We start from the raw sequence: 22,287 nt of genomic DNA on the forward strand, positions 1-22,287 counted from the left end.
GGGTCACAAGGAGCAGCGCGGGGTTTGAACCCACAACCCCAGGGTGCTGAGGCTGTAGCTTCAACCACTGTGCCACACACTCCTCCACGGTACTCCACTCGTGACATTTTTCCAGTCCGAGTATTGACCATTTACCCCCACTCTCTGCCAAATTTCAGACCATTCTTCAAGTTTTGCTTTCTTCATGTTATTCACACCATCCGCAAATAGGCAAATCTTACCTGACAGCCCTTCAGCAATATCACTTATCACTTAGAAAACTTAGAAAACTGGAATGCTCTTCCGGAGTCTGTCATAGGGGAAAACACCCTCAAGGGATTCAAGATAAAGTTAGACAAGTTCCTGCTGAACCGGAACGTATGCAGGTAGGGCTAGTCTCAGTTAGGGTGCTGGTCTTTGACCAGAGGGCCGCTGCATGAGCGGACTGCTGGGCACGATGGACCACTGGTCTGACCCAGCAGCGGCAATTCTTATGTTCTTATGTCTTTATAAAAATGTTAAAAAGAACAGGCCCAAGAACAGAACCTTGAGGCACAGCACTGGTAACATCCCTTTCCTTAAAGCGATCTCCATTGACCTCCACCCTCTGTCTTCTTCCACTCAACCAGTTCCTGACCTTGCCCGACACTTTGGGGCCCATCCCAAGGGCACTCAGTTTATTTATTAGTCATCTGTCAAAGGCTTTGCCAAAATCTAAATACATCACATCTAGCGCACTCCCTCTATCTAATTCTCTGGTCACTCAGTCAAAGAAATTGATCAGATTTGTCTGACAATATCTACCTCTAGTAGATTGCATGTTGCCTCAGGTCCTGTAATCTACCGGATTCTAGAAACTTCACCAAACTCTGTTTTAAAAGCGTTTCCATTAATTTGCTTACCACAGAAGACAGACTTACTGGCCTCTAATTCCCTACTTCTTCATTATTTCCACTTTTGTATGGAGCGAACACATTCGCCCTTCTCCAGTCCTTCCTAGATCAGGAATTACATGCAAACAGAATCCTTCATCTCGCAGTCACACATGCAGAACACAAACATGCCGTCATCCAGTACAGAATATGATAATAATAAATTAGAAAGAAAAGGATAGACATAAAGAACAGCATGATTAAAAAAAAAAGGTCTAAGTCCATTTTGGGCCTAGAATGCTAGTCGCCCAAAGTCGGTAGCATCCAAAGTCCATTCTTGAAAAATATGTTCAAAATATTTTTTTTCAAGAATCATCTAATTATACATCCAGCCATTTGATCGTCTAGACTGCCAAGTCGTCTATCTTTATACCGCATTCTCATCCAAGTCCAAAATGCCTAGAAAAAGACCTTTTTGGACTTGGGAGGGGGTCATCAATGTGATGGATTGGCCATACAGACATGGTAACAGAGTAGTGGGGTACCTTACAGGGCACTGCCGTGAACTTCACAAAAAGGGTGCCACATAAACATCTCACCACAACTCCCCACAAAACCAACTATACCCACCTGTCTACCACCCCAAAAGCCCTTATGGATGCAGGTGCCACCTATATGGCATTACAATAGGGTTTGGGTTTTTTGCACCATAAATGCAGTGGTTAGAGTGGCTTATGGGCCTGGGTCCTCCTCTCTATGGTTCACTAGCCCACCCCCCATACTACTTAAGCCACCTCTGTGTAGCTCTACTAGGCTTTCCTATGCCAGATGCTGATGCTCTGGAGGCAGGTATGTAGGTTTTATTCGTTTTTTATGGCGGTGTGAGGGGAGTCAGTGATCACTGGAGGAGTGTGTGTGTGTGTGGGGGCGGGGGGGAGGTCTGTACTTTGTCCCTGCATTGGTTATCTGGTCAGTTTGGAAACCTTCTGGGCACTTTTACCTGTTTTTAGATCGCCTAAGTCACAACATATAAGTTCCGTCTAGGGCAGTCTCATCAAACTTTCGATTATTGCTGCAGGATGACTAAGTTTGGTCAGCCCATATCTCGCCCACCTCCCTCCCTAACCACTCTTCGAAAAACACCCCTTTTTGCTCTGGACGCACAGCGGAAGTCAAAAGGACTAAGATGTCTCTAGATATATCTAAATCCCGTTTCAATTATTGGCACTTGGACGACTTATCTTTTAGGTCATCCAAGTGCCGATTTAGGCAGGTTTTTAGACATATTTTCATTTCGGTTATGTGCCTCATACTGAAATGGAAACTTCAGACTCTTAAGCCAGACTCTAAGCAGTGCAGTTCTGGTAAACAAAAAACAGAAATGCATTTCTTTCTGTGCACTACAAAATACAAAAATAGAAAGTTGCACTTTTTCCAAAACTGAGATATTCTTCCCATCACTTCTCCAAAAATTCTTCACAGGATCAACTTGCCACCTCTATTTCCCTCAGCAGATGGACTGCCTGAAGTACCATTCCTATGATAAAAGCTGCAAAATGTTACAGCTCTGATTGCAAGTGTGGTCTCTGGGCAGCAGGAGATAACATCTTATTAACACATCTCCTGTTGAGGAAAGGAGAGTTTGTCATAGTACAGCAGACACACTGAGTGGTTGTTTGTTCTCCCTCAGGGTGTGAACCCTGAAAGCAAGTCTCTTCCATTGAATGCAGATATGGGTACCTGTTTGTAGAGGTTTTAAGGTATGTCCAATAACTGATCAGCGATACTCAAAGGGGAGGTGTATTCAAGAGGCTGGATGACCAGAAACAAAATTGGCCTAGAATGTGTCTAGGCATGAACTGAATCATAGAAGCAGGGCTGCAGAGCTAGGTGTGGATTAGGATCCAGGTAATAGAACTAAGAAGCAAGATAGCAAAGCCAGGACAAAGATCAGGAACCAAGCAGCAAGGATCAGAAACAAGGAGAGAACTGCAGAGCTGGTGAGAAGTAGAAAAGTTCAGATGAGAAGCTTTTCCAGAGGATATTTTCCAGGAGTTGTTCTTCTTATAAGCAGCTATCAATCTGGGCACATTCTGATTTGAACCAGTGGGGCCTTTTACAAGTGTGTCTATCTCCCTGGCAACCAAAGGATAAAATTCCTCTGACCTTTGCTTAGTATTGTATTTCTCTGTCTCTGTTCTCTTCTTCAAGCTCTATCAACCGGGACAAAGAGGGTAGGCACATGAAGGGAAAGCTCATAGCAAAACGTGATCTGATTAGTGCAAATAGGTATGAAAAAAAGTATGTGATGGAGAGTGGAAAAAGTAAGACGCAGAATAGGATTGAAGGGTTAATGCAGAGCCAGATCAGGTATGCATTTATTAGTGATAACTGAGAGTTTGAAAATGACATTTTACTTAACAGGAATCCTGTAAAGAAAGGTATAAAATGGGGTGGCATAATAGTGAGGCTGATGAAAAACAATAAAGCAGCAAAATTCTGACATATATGAAGCAGATGAAGCTTGGAATTTGGAAGTCTTATAAGAAGGGTCTTTTCATCAAATAAGCAAGAAAGACAGTTTGAAAAAGATGACTTAAAGATTAACAGATTTTATTGTGAAATTAAGAGGAAAACATGTAGGACAGAAATGGATCAAGAATAACATGAAGGTTTTGGCAGAATTATAGAAGGAGATGGAGACAAGGAAAAAAAGAACTTTTGTCTTTGTGGGACTCATTGAAATAAGAGCACAGCCAAGAAGAAATTGCAGAGGCAGGAGGACAATTGAGCTCTCACCTAAAGGAAAGGATAGTAGAATGAGAGAAAGGTCTAAGTAATGTCACTGTAGGAGTGCCAATAATAGCTGAAGAAGATAAGAGAACCAAAAGTGTAAGTATAAACAAAGAAAAGTAGAAGGCTCAGAATTTAACACCCTGAACACTCATAGCCAGTCTTTGCCAAAATTCAGTGGCTGGCCAGCTAAGTTCAGTAGCCAAAGACAGCTGGCCGTTGGCCGCTGAATATTGGCATAGCCAGCTATGTTCCGGCTGGCCATAAATAGACCAGAAATGCAATGCCATTGGCTAGATATGGCACCATCACTGAATTTCTGGTATCACTGTAGAATGTGGTAGATCCTCACCCAAAACATTTTTCCAATTAGGTGCCTAGGCGCCTATCTCCTTTGGCCAGGGTAAGTAGAATTGTGAAGTGGTCAATTGGGTACCAATGTCCCATGCAGAACTGCGCCTACCCTAACAAACAGAGGCCTAACATCCCCGCAAAAAAAAAAAAAATTCTCTAACTGGCACCCATGTCACCAACGCCGGTTAGAGAATCATGCCTTAGCCTGATCGCAAAGATAGGTGGCTCAGCTGCATATCTTTGCTGAGGAATTCCTTGCCATCAGCAAATTGTGGCAAGGGAATCCTTATTAGCTGAGCCAGCAGGACTCTCCAAAGCCACGGCTTCGGAAAGTCCTTTTGGCTAAGCTGATCGGGAGGAAAATACCCCTGCCACGATCAGCTGAGCTGGCTATGGCAGAGGACCCCCCCCCAACATGCACCCCTGAAATTGGCAGGAGTGATGCCCACTCCCTCCTGCCACCACCCTCTGAACCCCTGACACACTCCCTCAATCCAAGATTGGCAAGAGGGATGTCCACTTCCTCCTGCAACCAGTCCCTTCTATCCCCCAACAAGCCCCCATGGTAGATTGGCGGGAGGGATGCCTACTTCCTCCTACCGGTGGCCCCTTCAAAACCCCCTGAACACCCAAATCCCCATCCCGACATCCCCCCTAACAACCCATCCCGACACCCCCTATATCTTTATAAAGTAAGGCCAGCCAGAGGGATGCCTACTCCCTCCAGCCGTCAGGCCTGCCTTTTCAAAATGGCATTGTGGGATGTACCAGGGAGGGGCCTAAATCCCTGATTATGCCAGATGCCTAAGGCCCCTCCCATAGGAGTGGCCTTAGGCACCTGGGCCAATAAGGTGCTTAGGCCTCCTTCCCAGTGCATCCTGGTATGCATTGGGCATAGCCTAAGACTCTGATTGGCCCAGATGAAAAAATAAATATAAGTTGTTGATAATGATGAAACTGTAACATTTATTAAATTACACAGATATATTAAATGTATAAGTAATTTGTGTTAGCTTTCACAAACCTGGCAGCCAGTAAGAACATATAAATATTGGCTTTGTGTTGATTCAAAAATAGAAATATCAATGTTGATACTAAGGCTTAAGACAACCCACAGATTTCATGAATGTTGTAGATGTGCTGCAACTGATGCAATTAGCTCAAAATAATTCACAGAGACCAATAAATAGCATAGGGCCCCTTTTATAAAGTTGTGGTAGCAATGCTGCCACAGTAAATGCACAAGCCCATAGGAATTGAAAGGGCTTTGGTGCATTTACCATGGCAGCATCGCTACTGTGGGTTTGTAAAAGGGGCCCATAGATAAAGGTAACAAATTATAGATAAAAGAACTAAGAACTACAGACTATGGATCTGATCACTTTTATAGAAAGGAGGCAGTCATTGCTCTTCATTTGGAATGAATGGAATTTCTTCACTGAAGATAGAAACAGTAGGCTGATTTGCCATTAGTGCATACTCTCTGCTCCTGCACCTAAGTTTTTCCTATGATTCCAGGAGCAGATAGTGCATGCTAATGTCCATTAGCTAATGTTTAATCATCCAGCCCCATTGTGGTGTTCACTTGATTTTAGAAATATCATTACATATAAATCTGTCAATGCTGTTATTATGAGTAGAATGTGATTTATATACAATAAAATAAATACAAATACGAGTTATAGTTCGACCCTAGTTTTTTTTTTTATATAAATGTTTTACTTATTTGGTTTGAGTTTATATAAAAAAGGCCATTAGTATAATAGTTAATGATTTACTTTTCTTCATGATATAAGCACTGAATTGCTAGAAGATGGCTATGGTAAAGCACATATTAAATTTTGCTTTGGACATGTTTTTTTGTGTGGGACTCTTTTTCATTCATTTATTAATATTTTATTCATTCATTTTTTCAGGAGTTCAATTTTGTAGATAATTTTGTAAAGTCAGAGACTATTTTAATCATTGTAGTACTTTAATAATGGTTTGCAATCTGTGTAATTTAATACCATTCTTAGCTTTATTAGAATCAACAACTTATCTCCCTCTTACAAAAGCCGGCAGCACAGTCTGGCACGGTAAATGCTCTGAGGCCCATAGGAATTTAATGGGCTTTGTAAAAGAGGGCCTATATTTGCTTTTCTTTATTTTTATGGTTTGGATACTTCTAATATTTTTCTATTGTAGCCTTAGAGAATGGAAACATCTAACTAGGTAACACAATAAGACAGAAGTGTAGAAGAAACAGCTCAGAGAAAAGCAGAGCAAGGTTTGAAGAAGATCGTACTGTACTGTATATAGATGATGGTCAACAATATGGACTAGTGAGGTAAGAAGTCAAAAAAGGGACAAGAAGGTATACAAATCTGAAGTATGGAGACTGTGCCAATAGAACTTCCAGTGTAGTGTTATGAAAAAGTAAAAAGAGAAGGCCAGGGTTATTGAAAATGGAAAGTGGAATCTGGCTGGGATCTATTTCAAGAATTGGTAATTTGAAAGGAAAAAAAAAACATTGAATAGTAGAATACAAAGAAGAATGGCAAAGGAGAAGAGGAGGGCTTAAAAGGAAATAACTATTGAGATATTTAAAGAAAACCAATCCTATCACCATGCTTTGTAGGATAGAGTTCATACGGAAAAAAAGGGAGCAAACTGATCTTAGAGCAGCAGCAGTAGTTCAAAGTCAGTGAGAGAAAGCTAGGTTTCAGTAAGTGCAAGGAGCATGAGTTTATTGTTGACGAAGCAGTTGAGAGTACAAGCAGATTTGTTGGACATAGGGTTGTAATTCTATAATATGAATGGCAGAAAGAATGCTAAGGGTAACAGAATTATATTAAAATCTATTAGATCTAGCATAGTCAGCATATATGAAGTAGAAATGATATGCAAAAACAATATTCAACATTACTACTACCACCACCACCTTATTTTTTAAACTAACACAGCTAATTTTTCATATCTATGTGCTATAAAGTCAAAGCAGAGACAAACTTAGACATTTTTTGGAGGGGGTGTCTCATGCATATAAAATATGCACTCATTAACATCATTCACTTCTCTGATAATGTCAGTTAGGTTTTCTATTCCGCCTTTACCTATTCATTTCAAGGTTGGATTATATTACAAGGGTTGCATCAGTTGCCCAGGAAGTTACAATGGAAGTTTGACATGGACATTCAATAGAGTTGCTAGTACAGGTAGATCAGTAGTCATTAATGCAGTTAAGTCAGAGTTACCAATGCATAGTTACAAGTTAAAGTAAGTCATCGTTGGCTCATCGTTATGTCCCAGGAGTTGCATTAGACAGTTTAAAAATGGGCTTTTACATTTTAGTTACTTCAGGGTTGGCTCCCTGTCTTGGTAAAGAAATACTTTTAGAAGTTTTCTGAACCTGAGATAGTGGTCACAGGATTGTAGTGCAAGTGGTAGTTGGTTCCATTATTTTGCTAATTGATATTGGATGGATAAGGTTATTTGCCTGGTAGGCCTTATATTGTTACATGCTGTGAATTTTAAGTGGAAAATATTTCTGGTAGAATATCTGTTGGCGGCACTCTGGAGTATGATGACCAGCTCTGTTAGGTATTTGGGGGCATTGCTTGTCAGGATCTTACAGGCAGGGATGCCTAATTTAAACATGACCCTTGCGGTTAATGTGCAGCCAATGTAATTTCATATAGTACAGCTGTAGGTGTTCTCAGTAGCATACCTAGGAGGGGCGGGGGGGAGGTCCGACCCGGGTGCACGCCCTAAGAGGGTGCACAGGAGAGAGCTGAACGGGGATGACGGGGGATCCGCAGGGTTAAATATAACTCGAGCCGCGAGGCTCGTCTTCTGCCCCTACTGCCCTGCCGCTCACATATAGCCGATCGGAAGTCTTCCCTTATGTCAGCGCTGACGTCGGAGGGAGGGCTTAAGCAAAGCCTTCCCTTCGATGTCAGCGCTGACGTCGAGGAAGACTTCCGGTTGGCTATGTGTGCGCGGCAGGACAGGCAGGAAATAGAAGACAAGCCTCGCGGCTCGAGCTCCATTTTGCTGAGAAAGTTGCTAAGATGGGCTGGGAGGCAAACGCGGATCATAAAAGGGGGAGAGAGTGCGTTTTGGACACAGAAGGCATGGACTTGGGATAAAGGAAGGGAGAGAAAGAGATGCTGAGGTGGGGGAGGGAATGCGTTTTTGGACACAGAAGGCATGGACTTGGGAGAGAGAAAGGGAGGGAAAGAAATGCTGAGGTGGGGGAGGGAATGCGTTTTTGGACACAGAAGGCATGGACTTGAGAGAGAGAAAGGGAGGGAAAGAAATGCTGAGGTGGGGGAGGGAATGCGTTTTTGGACACAGAAGGCATGGACTTGGGAGAGAGAAAGGGAGGGAAAGAAATGCTGAGGTGGGGGAGGGAATGCGTTTTTGGACACAGAAGGCATGGACTTGGGAGAGAGAAAGGGAGGGAAAGAAATGCTGAGGTGGGGGAGGGAATGCGTTTTTGGACACAGAAGGCATGGACTTGGGAGAGAGAAAGGGAGGGAAAGAAATGCTGAGGTGGGGGAGGGAATGCGTTTTTGGACACAGAAGGCATGGACTTGGGAGAGAGGAAGGGAGGGAAAGAGATGCTGAGGTGGGGGAGGGAATGCGTTTTTGGACACAGAAGGCATGGACTTGGGAGAGAGGAAGGGAGGGAAAGAGATGCTGAGGTGGGGGAGGGAATGCGTTTTTGGACATAGAAGGCATGGACGGGAGAGAGGAAGGGAGGGAAAGAGATGGTTGTGTACACGGGAAATAGAAGAAAGGAGAATTTTTGGTCATAGGGAGGGAGTGAGGTACAGACAGTGGCATACCAAGGTGGGGATGGGGTGGGGTGGTGGCGGTCCGCCCCGAGTTTACGCCCCAAGGGGGTGCACAGCTGGCCACCCTCCAGTGTTCTCCCTAGGCCGGCAAACTGCGTCTCTTTAGCCACTTGAGAGCCACCGCCACCATCGGGAACAGGCCGGCGCCGAGTTCTCCCTGCTTTTCCCTGTGGGGCCGACCAACTCTCGCCACCCGCGTCAATTCTGACGTCGGAGAGGACCTTCTGGGCCAACCAATCGCTGCCTGGCTGGCCCAGAACGTCCTCTCCGACGTTAGAATTGAAGTCGGGTGGCGAGAGTTGGTCGGCCCCATGGGGAAGAGAAGCAGGGTGAACTCGGTGCCGGCCTGTTCCCGATGGTGGCAGTGGCAGCCTATTCCCCAGTGACGGTGGCAGCATTTTCCCAATGGTGGTGGCATAGAGGAGGGCAGGGAGAAAGAAAGAAAGGGGGGACAGGGAGCCAGAAAGAAAGAAAGGGGGCAGGGTGAAACAAAGAAGAATGGGGCACGGAGAGAGAGAGAAAGACAGACATACAGAATGAAAGAGGGCATGGAGAGAGAAAGAAAGAAGGGGGCAGGGTGAAACAAAGAAAGAAATAGGGCACGGAGAGAGAGACAAAAACAGACATACAGAAAGAAAGGGGGTATGGAGAGAGAGAAAAAGAAAGAAGGGGGCAGGGTGAAACAAAGAAAAAGTTTGGGGAGGGAATGAGGTCTGGAGGAGAGGAAGCATACAGGAGGCTGAAAGAAGGGAAGAAATATTGAATGCACAGTCAGAAGAATAAAGTGCAAACAGAGACTGATGAAATTACTAAAGGTAGGAAAAATGATTTTATTTTCAATTTAGTGATCAAAATGTGTCCGTTTTGAGAATTTATATATGCTGTCTATATTTTGCACTATGGCCCTCTTTTACTAAACCACAATAGTGTTTTTTAGCGCAGGGAGCCTATGAGCGTCGAGAGCAGCGTGGGGCATTCAGCGTAGCTCCCTGCGCTAAAAACCGCTATCGCGGTTTAGTAAAAAGGGAGGGGGAATATTTGTCTATTTTTGTATAGTTGTTACTGAGGTGAAATTGCATAAAGTCATCTGCCTTGACCTCTTTGAAACCCGCGGAATATAAATGATAATTAACATTTTCTCTGCGTACAGCATGCTTTGTGTTTTTAAAATTTTATTGTTGGTAGATCATTTTAACTTGGCCACAAAGGTAAGGGGGAGGGAGGGAGGGGAGCTGCTGAAAGACTTCTAGTAATCCTTGCAGGCTTGACTGCAGGGAATTATTTTTGTAAAATCATGTTTTGTTATATGACTAGCATTATTTAGACTTTAATTTCTATGAATGAATAGAATGAAAATGATATAAAATTACTTGCTTGTTTTTATGTGCGTGCGCTGAAGGAAAGTGGAGAGAGAGTGGGCTGAGGATGCTGAAGGGAAATGGGGAAGAAAGAGTGGGGAGAAGACGCTAATTTATAAATTGACAATTGTACAGAATATTGTTTCTTTTTATACTTTAATATAAACAATTCAAGGCTTGTGTGGATGGAATCAGGTGGTTTGAGGGGATGGGGACCGAGCTTATGGGGATTAGTCCAATAAAATTGTATTTTTTTATTTCTCATTATTTGTTTTATTTTTATTTGTTAATTTGTAAAGTGGTGATTGTTATGTATCAGTTTTTTCAAATTTACATCTACTGTCTTTATATTTTGCACTTTATTAGAGGACATGTGTTACCGTTTTTGTGGTGTTGCATTGTATCCAGTGTCTGGTTTCTTGGCGGTTCAGTTTAACTTTTGTCTACATATTTCTATTTTTAGTTTGTGATTATTCCATATTGGGCAAGGGTGTATCTCTGTTCTATGTGTATGAAAAGAACATAGTTTTCAGTTGGCATTGACTACAGGATCAATTGACTGTGCGGGATCTGGCTTGTTTAGTTTTACAATGTATGTGTTGGTGTTCTAGTGCTCACTGCAGTGTTTAAGATGCTGCCTTTTCCTAGGTACACTCTTGTTGTGCGATATGTGGATTGTTACTAAAAATCATATTTTTCATATAGATGGGGGGTGTCAAAAAATGATGGGTGCCACATACCCTAGATATGCCACTGGGTGTTCTGATTTCTAGTCCATATATGAGCTTTACTGCTACATTTTGAACTACTTGTAGACATGATAGCAACATTTTAAAGCAAAGAACTAGTGTTATATTCCAGTAGTCATCAAGATAGGATTAGGGATTGCACTAAAATTCAGAAATCCTTTGTATCGAAGTATTTTCTGATAGATCTTAGCTTTCTCATCACAAGAAAAGATTGTTTTATTATTGATTGTACGTGGCTCTTCATGGATAGGTGGTTATCAATTTCTACTCCTAGGATTCAAGATTGTAGTTCTAATGGGAAAGTCTGTGTCGTCTGCTGTAATCCTTGGAGTGTAGTGTGGGTCAGGTGATGGTCCTAGTCAATAGAATTTGGTTTTGTTCCTATTTAGTTTGAGGCGGTGGGTTGAAGTCCAGTTTTCTATGATGCGGACACATTTATGACAGTGGTGAGGATGTTGGCTAATGCAGCTGTTACAGGTAGCATGATCGTTATGTCATCTGCATAGGTAAAATGTTTTATTTGTGTGAGATCTAGGTTAGCTTCCAAGGATTGCATTAGAACAGTATATCACAAAGCGTGCCACCAGATGCCGGCGAGGAGGAGATGCGCCAGCTGACTGCTTACAGGACGTACCTCTCGTGGTGAGAGGTACGTCCTGTAGACAGTCAGCCAGCACTGGCGCCTCTCCTCTTCGTCGGGGCCTCTTCTCCTCTCCGTACTCCTCTTCCTCCAGCCCTACGCTCCCCCCACCGGCATATCATTTGTATGCTCAAGGCCCCATCTGGAGTGCCTCCGCACATGCGCAGATGTTGATGTCATGCATGTGCATGATGTCATTGCATCAACGTCTGTGCATTTACAGATGCCCTCCAGCTGAGGCCTCGAGTTTAGTGTGCCACAGCCGCAAAAAGTTTGCGGAACTTCATTAGAAAGTTGAACACTTATGGTGAAAGTGGGTATCCTTGGAGGACCCCGCTAAGAGGGTGTCAGCTGTCAGAAAGTTCACCATCCTTACGTATAGCGTAGTGCTGAGTGGTTAGGAAGCCTTGGAACCAGGAGAGGACTGGGCTGCTAAATCCAAAATCACTGAAGATCTCAGACAAAATTCAGCTGGTAGTGGTGGTCAGTGTTTTTTATAATGCTGATTGCAAGCTGAATTGGGCCTCAATATTCAGTGCCAGCATCTATACAGAATTGGGCACAGAATATACAGACTCTGTATGGACTCTAGCCAAGCCCAGAATATAGTTGATATTCAGCCTGCTGCCTGGTTAGCTAATAAGCATCAGAAGCAGAGGCATTTTCTAGAGAAGGTTCAATGTCTTACCATCAGATACATCACCGTCACATGAGAGACAAAAATCCCCTCACTGAGAAATTCTCATTCATGATTTTGTGTGAGAAATGATTGGGGCTATTCTATATAAGTTATAGATGGAGGGGAAATCCAGGGCAGAAACATAAGACATCCTCCAGTTCCTTAATGCCCCCCTCATTCCCCCATAAAAGCTAAATCAATGTCCATTCACAGATTCCTCAATGACATGCAGACAAGAATATAGGACAGTCCCCCCTCCCATTTCTGCTTCTTTAAATAAGACGGTTGACTTATGTACAGAGCCCAGACAACTTTTAAATTTAACAGCAATAACTTTTTTACCTTTCCATGGTAATCCAATCAGCTCTCAAGAAAGGCCAAAGGTTTTAGGAGTCATTCCTCAGTGCTCCTGGGAAGAGAAACTCAGGCATTTGAATCTTAGGGGAAGAAATTTTTCAGAACACTCACGCTCATATCTTGCATAACTTCTTACCAACTTTTTATGAGCATGTACCTGCAAAACATTGTGCACAGTATAGAGGGAGATACGTCTGGCGAAAGCGCAGACGGAAGAGCAAATGGCTAAAAATGTAAAAAAGGAAGGTAAAATTTTTTTCAGATACATCAGTGAAAGGAGGAAGATGAAAAATGGAATTGCTAAACTAAAAGATGCTAGGAACCGATATGTGGAGAGTGATGATGAAAAAGCAAACGTGCTAAACAAATACTTCTGCTCAGTGTTCATAGAAGAAAATCCTGGAGAAGGACCGAGATTGTCTGGCAAAGCTGTAGGGAAAATGGAGTAGATTCTGTGCCGTTCACGGAGGAAAGTGTTTATGAACAACTTGAAAAACCGAAGGTGGACAAAGCGATGGGACCAGACGAGATCCATCCCAGGATACTGAGGGAGCTCTGGCGGGTCCTATTAAAGACTTGTTCAACAAATCTCTTGAGACAGGAGTGGTTCCTGGGGCCTGGAGAAGAGTGGATGTGGTCCCTATTCACAAAAGTGATCACAGGGATGAAGCGGGAAACTACGGGCCGGTAAGCCTCCCTTATATATATAACACTTTGGTTGTTGGAAAAATAATGGAAGTGTTGCTGAAAGAAAGGATAGTGAACTTCCTAGAATCTAATGGGTTACAGGATCCGAGGCAACATGGCTTTACTAAAGGTAAATCTTGTCAAACGAATCTGATTGAATTTTTTGATTGGGTGACCAGAGAGCTGGATCGAGGACATATGCTAGATGTAATTTACTTAGATTTCAGCAAAGCCTTTGACACGGTTCCTCATAGGAGGCTCTTGAACAAACTTGAAGGACTGAAGTTAGGAATCAAAGTGGAGAACTGGATTATAAACTGGTTGACGGACAGACGCCAGAGGGTGGTGGTTAATGGAAGTCGGTCGGAGGAAGGAAAATTGAGTAGTGGAGTCCCTCAGGGTTTGGTGCTGGGGCTGATCCTGTTTAATATGTTTGTGAGTGTCATTGCTGAAGGGTTAGAAAGAAAAGTTTGCCCTTTTGCTGATGATACCAAGCTTTGTAACAGAATAGACACTGAGGAGGGAGTGGAAAACATGAAAAAGGATCTACAAAAGTTAGAGGAATGGTCTAATATCTGGCAACTAAAATTCAATGCAAAGAAATGCAGAGTAATGCATTTGGAGATTAACAATCTGAAGGAGCCGTATATGCTGGGAGGGGAGAGGCAGATATGCACGGAGGGGGAGAGGGACCTTGGGATGATAGTGTCCGAAGATCTAAAGGTGAAAAAATAGTGTGACATGGCGGTGGCTGCTGCCAGAAAGATGCTGGGCTGTATAAAGAGAAGCGTAACCAGTAGAAGAGCGAAGGTGTTGATGCCCCTGTACAGGTCATTGGTGAGGCCCCACTTGGAGTATTGTGTACAGTTTTGGAGACTGTATCTGGCGAAGGACACAAAAAGGCTTGATGCAGTCCAGAGGAGGGTGATGAAAATGATAGGAGGTTTGAGACAAAAAATGTATGAGGAGAGACTTGAAGCCCTTAGAGGAAAGGAGGGACAGGGGAAATATGATTCATACGTTCAAATACTTGAAAGGTATTAACGTAGACCATAATCTTTTCCAGAGAAAGGAAAATGGTAAAACCAGAGGACATAATTTGAGGTTGAGGGGTGGTAGACTCAAGAGCAATGTAAAGAAATTCTTCTTTACGGAGAGGGTGGTGGATGCCTGGAATGCGCTCCTGAGAGAGGTGGTGGAGAGGAAAATGGTGACGGAGTTCAAAAAAGCGTGGGATGAATACAGAGGATCTAGAATCAGAAAATAATAGTAAATATTGAAAAACTAAGGCCAGTACTGGGCAGACTTGCATGGTCTGTGTCTGTATATGGCCGTTTGGAGGAGGATGGGCTGGGGAGGGCTTCAATGGCTGGGAGGGTGTAGATGGACTGAAGTGAGCTTTGACGGAGACTTCAGTAGTTGGAACCTAAGAACAGTACTGGGCAGAGCTTTGGATTCTTGCCCAGAAATAGTTAAGAAGAGAAAAAAAAAAATGAATTGAATCAGGTTGGGCAGACTAGATGGACCATTCGAATCTTTATCTGCTGTCATCTACTGTGTTACTATGTTTGTGGCATAAACAGCAGTGGATAAAGAAGTGTGTGGAAGTTACATGGTTCATCCATCTAATGTTTGTAGAAATCCAAACTAGACAGAAGATATTAGCATGGAACATGTTGAAGATGTAGGGCCACATGGTCGCATCAATATATATAACACTCCTGTTATGTCTAAAGATGACACAAGCTCAATGGACATTAGGCATGCAGTGGGCACAAGCCACTCACAGGATCCCTTTGGAATTCTGTCCTTCAATCTAATCAAGTAAAATACATTTCCTTTCAAATTCTACTCATATGATTGTAGCATACCACTTAGCTTATCTGCCAGACAGTTAGCCTTGCCTTTGATGTAAGTGACTATGAGGGCCATTCCATGAGATATGGTCAAATTCCACATTCTGACAGTCTCCCAGCATGTAGAAGAAAACCTGTCTCTGTATCTGATAGATGTTTAATTCATGCAGGACTTGCTTCTATTGAAGCCTCCCATAAAGCCTCTTACAGTGTCATGGTACCTTACACAGAAATAGAGAAACATAATGGCAGATAAAAGCTATATGGCCCATCCAGTACTCTGCCCATCTGCAGTAACCATTATCTCTTCCTCTCTCTAAGAGATCCCTCATGCCTATCCCAGGCTTTCTTGAAATCAGATACAATCTCTGTCTCCACCACTTCTACTGGAAGATTGTTCCACGCATTTACCACCCTTTCTGTAAAAAAGTATTTCCTTAGATTACTCCTGAGCCTATCACCTCTTAACTTCATTCTATGTCCTCTCATTCCAGAGCTTCCTTTCCAATGAAAGAGATTCGACTCATGCACATTTACATCACATAGGTATTTAAACATCTCTATCATGTTGCCCCTCTCCCGCCTTTCTTCCAAAGTATATAGATTGAGATCTTTAAGTCTGTCCCCATACACCTTATGATGAAGACCACATACTATTTTAGTAGCCTTCCTCTGGACTGACTCCAAGTTTCCAAGTTTCATTCTTTTTGATATACCATTTATCATACAAGTGTCTAAATGGTTAACAATAAAATATAATTAAAAAGTAAAAAACATATTTAGGTTAAAAAGAGGGGGGTGTTTATGCACTGATGTAAATGAAACATAAGGGAAATGGGAAGAAGGAGGTAAATTAAATACATCAAAATGAAAATAAAACTAAAAGGCGGTAAGTGGGAGAGGGAAATACATTTAAGAACATAAGAAGTTGCCTCCACTGGGTCAGACCAGAGGTCCATCTCGCCCAGCGGTCCGCTCCCGCGGCGGCCCATCAGGTCTGTGACCTGTGAAGTGATTTCAGACCTCTTCTATAACCTACCTCGTTTTATCTGTACCCCTCTATCCCCTTATCCTCCAGGAACCTATCCAAACCCTCCTTGAACCCCTGTACAGAGTTCTGGCCTATCACTTCCTCCGGAAGCGCTTTCCATGTGTCCACCACCCTCTGGGTAAAAAAGAACCTCCTAGCATTTGTTCTAAACCTGTCCCCCTTCAATTTCTCCGAGTGACCCCTAGTGTTTGTGGCTCCCCTCAGTTTGAAGAATCTGTCCTTATTTACTTTCTCTATGCCCTTTAGGATTTTGAAGGTTTCTATCATGTCCCCTCTAAGTCTCCTCTTCTCCAGGGAGAACAGCCCCAGCATTTTTAACCTGTCAGCGTATGAAAAATTTTCCATATCTTTTATTAGTTTAGTCGCCCTCCTCTGCACTCCCTCTAGTACCGCCATGTCTTTCTTGAGGTACGGTGACCAGTATTGGACACAGTACTCCAGGTGCGGGTGCACCATTGCGCGATACAGCGGCATGATGACTTCCTTCGTCCTGGTTGTAATACCTTTTTTGATGATGCCCAGCATTCTGTTTGCTTTCTTTGAGGCTGTTGCACACTGCGCCGATGGTTTCAGTGATGTATCGACCATCACCCCCAGGTCCCTTTCAAGGTTACTTACCCCTAGCAGTGTTCCCCCCATTTTGTAGCTGAACATCGGGTTCTTTTTTCCTACATGCATGACCTTGCATTTCTCTACGTTAAAACTCATTTGCCACTTTTTTGCCCAGTCTTCCAGTCTCGTTAGGTCCCTTTGAAGCTCTTCACAGTCTTCCGTGTTTCTAACCCTGCTGCAGAGTTTGGTGTCATCAGCAAATTTGATAACCTCACATTTTGTCCCCGTCTCCAGATCATTGATAAATATATTGAACAGTAGAGGTCCCAGCACCGACCCCTGTGAAACTCCGCTCGTGACCCATTTCCAGTCTGAGTATTGGCCCTTTACTCCAACCCTCTGTTTCCTGCCCGCTAACCAGTGTTTGATCCATCGGTGGATATCCCCTTGCACCCCATGGTTCCACAGCTTTTTAAGTAGCCGTTCGTGAGGTACCTTGTCGAAAGCTTTTTGGAAGTCAAGGTAGATGATGTCTATGGATTCCCCCTTATCCATCTGGCTGTTTATTCCCTCAAAGAAGTACAGCAAGTTCGTGAGGCATGACCTTCCCTGGCAGAAGCCATGCTGGCTCGCCTTCAGTTGTCCATTGTTTTCTATGTGTTCGCAGATTGTGTCTTTTACCATTGCTTCCATCATCTTTCCCGGAACCGAGGTCAAGCTCACAGGCCTGTAGTTTCCCGGGTCACCCCTTGATCCCTTTTTAAAGATGGGCGTGACATTTGCTATTTTCCAGTCCTCTGGGATCTCCCCAGTTTTTAGGGAGAGGTTACATATTTTGAGGGAAATACATTTGGGGAGGGATCGCTTCAAGAGATTTTGATTTCCAAGAATTCTGCAATGAAGAGGAGAAGAGTTGTCAAAGAAGACAGGGATTAAAGAGAGTAGGCATCTTTAAAAAGAAAGGTTTTGAGTTTGATTTTAAATTTGTCCAATGAGTTTGATTTTAAATTTGTCCAATGAGTTTTCTAGCCGGAGTCTCAACTGAAAGCAAGCTCTGGATTGAGGTGAAAAGGGATAGACTCATGAGTAACCTGAGGAAATACTTCTCTATCGAAAGAGCAGTGAAGAAGAAGTCTGTACAGTATCTGAATTCAAGAAATCTTGGGACAACTGCAGAGGATCTCTAATGGATATGGATGGATAGGCTATATGGTCTTAATTTGCATTCATTTTTCTTTGTTTCTCTTCATTCACCCAATCTCTCATCCTCACTCTTCTGACAACCTGTGATTTCTTTCCCCTTCCCACCCAGGCTTGCTTCTCCTATCCCTCCTTACACTTTCCACTCCAGACTCAAAGCTAGCAAGTCAAAAGGCACTTTTCAGGCTCTTCTACAGAGCAAGAAAAATTCAAGTGCAAGTTCCTACCTTCCCTAAAGATTCCAGTTTGTCTTACAGTACCCCCCCCCAAAAAAACAAAAAAACAAAAAAACAGTGCTTCTCCACCTGGGCTCAAACATGTACTAAATCAGTCCAAGAAGGTAGGCATTGGATGCATAGAATAATCTCCCAGCAGGAAGTAGAAACTTATAATATGTACAGAACTGAAGCTGTGTGGGAACTGGGCTGAGAGGTGCAGCATCACAAAAAACTCAATCATAATTCACTCCACAAAGAGCAGAGATGATAAGGAAAAAACACTTACTGAATTTTCATTGGTTCAGCTTGGGCATAATGGACCAATCACAAATGACCTGAGTCCCTGAGGTCATTTCTGATTGGCCCAGTGTGCTGCATCAGAACCAATGAAAGAAAATCAGGAAGTTTGCCAGCACTACAGTGTGGAGAGGAGAATTGATGATACACATAGCAAACCCGCCCAAAAACTACCACCCACCAAAGCCCTTTATTTCCTATCACGTGACTTGAAAACTAGCCCAATTTGGCGGGAAATCTGCCTAACTGGCAACACTAGGCAGATCCTCCAGAATCAGCATTCCCTTGCTGTTGAAAATGTGATATTGAAACAGCACCCCCCTCCTTCCTCCCCCCCCCCCCAACTGGCTGCAGTGTGGTTGGAAGACTCCCACACAGACTAGAGGGAACATTGTAGGTAGTTTGGTAGTTTTCACCAGTGACAGTGGCAGTTTAGATAGGACCTGCAAACTAGAATTAAGATGCTCATGCTGGGATGTCTACAATTTTGCTAATATTTTAGAAAAGGTTCTGCTAATATAGACCCTTTTCCAAGAAATAAGGGACTGAACACCTGTGGGGCAGCCATGTCTGGTGGGAGGAACCATTTTAGAAATGTAAATGTCTTTAACATTGACAGCAACCACTCCACCACATAGATGTTTGAGGCTTAGCACTTAAATATCTATGTGGTTGATTACACATATCAAAATATCAAAATGTAGTGCGCTACCTGATTCCCCCTCCCATAAATACTCGTGTAATCTGAGTACTTCTGATGTGATCATTCCTCCTATCCCCACCCCCTCCCCAATTTGAGCATTCCAATCCCCCTCTAAGCTCTTCTAATGCAGAACACCTCCCATGTACTCAATTTTTCCCAACCTCCCGAACTCCTCCCAGACTCAGCCCAACCAATAAAGTTGGGGTAGTCTCCATCAAGGGCTAGACACTTAGACCAGTGATTTTCCACTTTTTTCTTTCTGTTGGAAAAATATGGAACAAAAAAGTGGAAAATTACTGGACTAAGGGGTCCTTTTATCAAGGCGCAGTAGGGGTTTAACGTGCGGAATACCGCATGTTAAACCGCCTGCCGCGCTAGTCGCTAACACCTCCATTGACGAGGCGTTAGTTTTTTGGCTTGCCGCGGGGTTAGCATGTGATTAAATGTCCGACGCGCTAACCCCGCTAGCGCGGCTTGATAAAAGGACCCCCAAGTGTCTAGCTCTCGATGGAGACTACCCCAACTTTATTGGTTGGGCTGAGAACTTTTCAGTAGCCCCTCTACTGTTAGGAGTCTTTGGTGTTATTTTGGTACCCAGGGCATGGGTGTAATCACAATTTACATGCATATTTATAAAATACTTTAAATATTAGCATTTTACATTTGCTCCCAAGCAGAAGTAAATGTCTTTGCCCTTAATCTAGATGCAGTTTCTGGTGCTTTTGTCCTAATATTTTATAAAGATATATGTGTCTTTTTAAAATAAACTGCAAACTTGATGCTAAGATACCTGTGATAAAATTACCCTCTACACTTTTATGTGTAGCTTAATTTTGCCACTAATGTGTAAATTTTCTACCTATCTTTGCTGTGCCCCTAACCAGGCACAGTGGGCAAAGTTATACATAGAATTGACCCCATTGATTTAAACAGGAACCTGTATAAATACTTTTGTATACCGGCCAGATAAAATTTATAGCCTTGTAGTTTTATGAATCTAAACCAAAATACTGCATGAAAGAACTACAAATATTATGTAAGAATGCACCAAAATGTTTTCATGTTGCAGGTAGTATTTGTTGATGATGTGAATATGCCAGCTCGAGAGGTCTATGGTGCTCAGCCTCCTGTGGAATTACTTCGTCAGTGGTTAGACCACTGGAATTGGTATGATTTGAAAGACTGCACCATGATTAAACTTGTGGACATTCAGATCATGTGTGCTATGGGACCACCAGGTACTTTATAATATAAAGTGTGGCAATTATCCTTTCTGTTAGATTTTGAGTATTATAAATAATATTTTGATTAAATATCACGCTCACCCACATAACCTCAAGCTCATCTTCAGTGCTACCTCTAGTGCTGCACCTGACCTGCCCACTTTTTAGTTGGGAGGTCTGTTGTGCTGAGTTAAGTTATGGAACTCCTTGGTGGGTAAGATACAAAATTGCTGTGAAAAGGGCAGGTTTAGAAAACTACTTAAGACACAGTTATTTGTAGATGCCTTTTTCTAGCTATCTCTAGTAAAATTGATAAACTATCCACGATCTTTAGTATCCAAATTATGATATCTTTCTGAGGATTGTTTGCATGATTATTTTATCACATGTCTATTTTATTATGTATTTGTTTTATCATGTGTTTGTTTATATATTATGTATGCAAATTATGTAAACCGCTTAGTTTTAAATGGTATATAAAGTTTTTAAATAAATAATAATAATAATAAATAATATTAAGCAGCACTCTGGTCAAGTGCCGTTGAATATCTCCACTTAGGTGGTGGGAAGTGATTTAAGCGAGCTGGAGAATTTCTGCTCCAGCCCACTTAAATCTCTTTGAATATTGAGCACAATGATTGCAGGGTTCAAGCAGGAGCCATAGAACCTGGCCCTTATGGACTTTCATTGTAGTGACTAGGATAAATGAGCTGGTATTCTGCCTGGTCGTAAAGGGGGCAACAAGCCAGGACAAAACAGTTTTTACCTACTGGCTCTAGTGTACACTACTGTAAAATGGAAAACACACATTATTTTCTTTTTGAACTAAATATAGCATTTATTAGTGAAAGATTGGTGAGAGAAAGAAATGCCAGAGTACAAAAAAGAAAGTAAACAATATATCACCATGAAAAAGTTGCTGCATCCTTTAGCTACTATCAAAGACCGGGAAGCCCTCTAACAAAGGTCTTGGTGAGGAGCTCATGGGAGAGGCCCTGGGGTGGAAAGTGCACGTTACTCCACAGGTGAACTTCAAACATAACAGTGATAAGGGCTTTTTCTTATAGTAACCTTCTCCCACAATGTTTACCTTTTGAACACGCACAGGTTGCACATAATGGTACATGTTCCCAAAATATGAAACTGATGCATGTTTTTTTACAAATGTAAGGTCATGAATTCTGGCCAGAGGCTCTGCTCAGTCTAAATACTGTTTTATTAGCCTACATTCCAGCAAAGGATTCAGTTTCCCAGCAAGCTGTTTCTAGCAAGCGCTAACAGGCACTGAAAAGTTTCAGGTGCTCTACTGATAAGCAGCTGGCAGCAACTGAGTCAGCAAAAAACAAAGGTCAAGTAACTATGAAAAGTTCTGCTTATGGAATCATGCAATTCTATGGGCCATACTAATGGGTCTAGCAAACGGTACTGCTATACAGCTGGTAGTAGATAAAATGTATAAATCCCATATAGTTGTGAATGATGTTTGTGCTGTAGCCCAATAGAGGCTGGTTGTGGTTGAGCCAGAGGCTTAATGGAACAGGAGGAAACTGCTGGTCTGGAAGCAAAATGAAAACTAACTGTTGACAGTCAATTATAATATACAGTATACTCGAATATAAACCAAATATAAACCAAGGTAATCTTTTTTTCCCCAAAAAAAGGAGGAAAAAAGGCTGAGTCAAGTATAAACGATAAACGGGGGGGGAGGGGGGGTTAATATTCAAGTGCAGTACCTTGCCCTTTCCTGCCAGGTTCTGCACCCTGTTCCCCCTCCTTCCATGCTCTGCCAGGCTCTGTAACCAGCCCCCTCACTCCCTTCCTCGCCTGCCAGTCTCTGCACCCAGTCCCCTTCCCTCCCTGCCCTGCCAGGTTCTGTAC

The 22,287-nt window shown here is 42.7% G+C and overlaps 1 protein-coding gene across 1 annotated transcript in view; it reads left to right on the forward strand.

Moving 5' to 3' along the window:
• Nucleotides 1-22,287, forward strand: part of DNAH7 (dynein axonemal heavy chain 7) — a 707,015-nt gene that overhangs the window by 398,588 nt on the left and 286,140 nt on the right. Inside the window, exon 34 of the mRNA XM_033944671.1 lies at nt 20,256-20,424. Coding sequence (XP_033800562.1) covers nt 20,256-20,424 — 169 coding nt within the window. The remainder of the gene's footprint in view (nt 1-20,255; nt 20,425-22,287) is intronic.

This window comes from Geotrypetes seraphini, chromosome 5, assembly GCF_902459505.1.
Source record: "Geotrypetes seraphini chromosome 5, aGeoSer1.1, whole genome shotgun sequence".
Classification (NCBI taxonomy): Eukaryota; Metazoa; Chordata; class Amphibia; order Gymnophiona; family Dermophiidae; genus Geotrypetes; species Geotrypetes seraphini.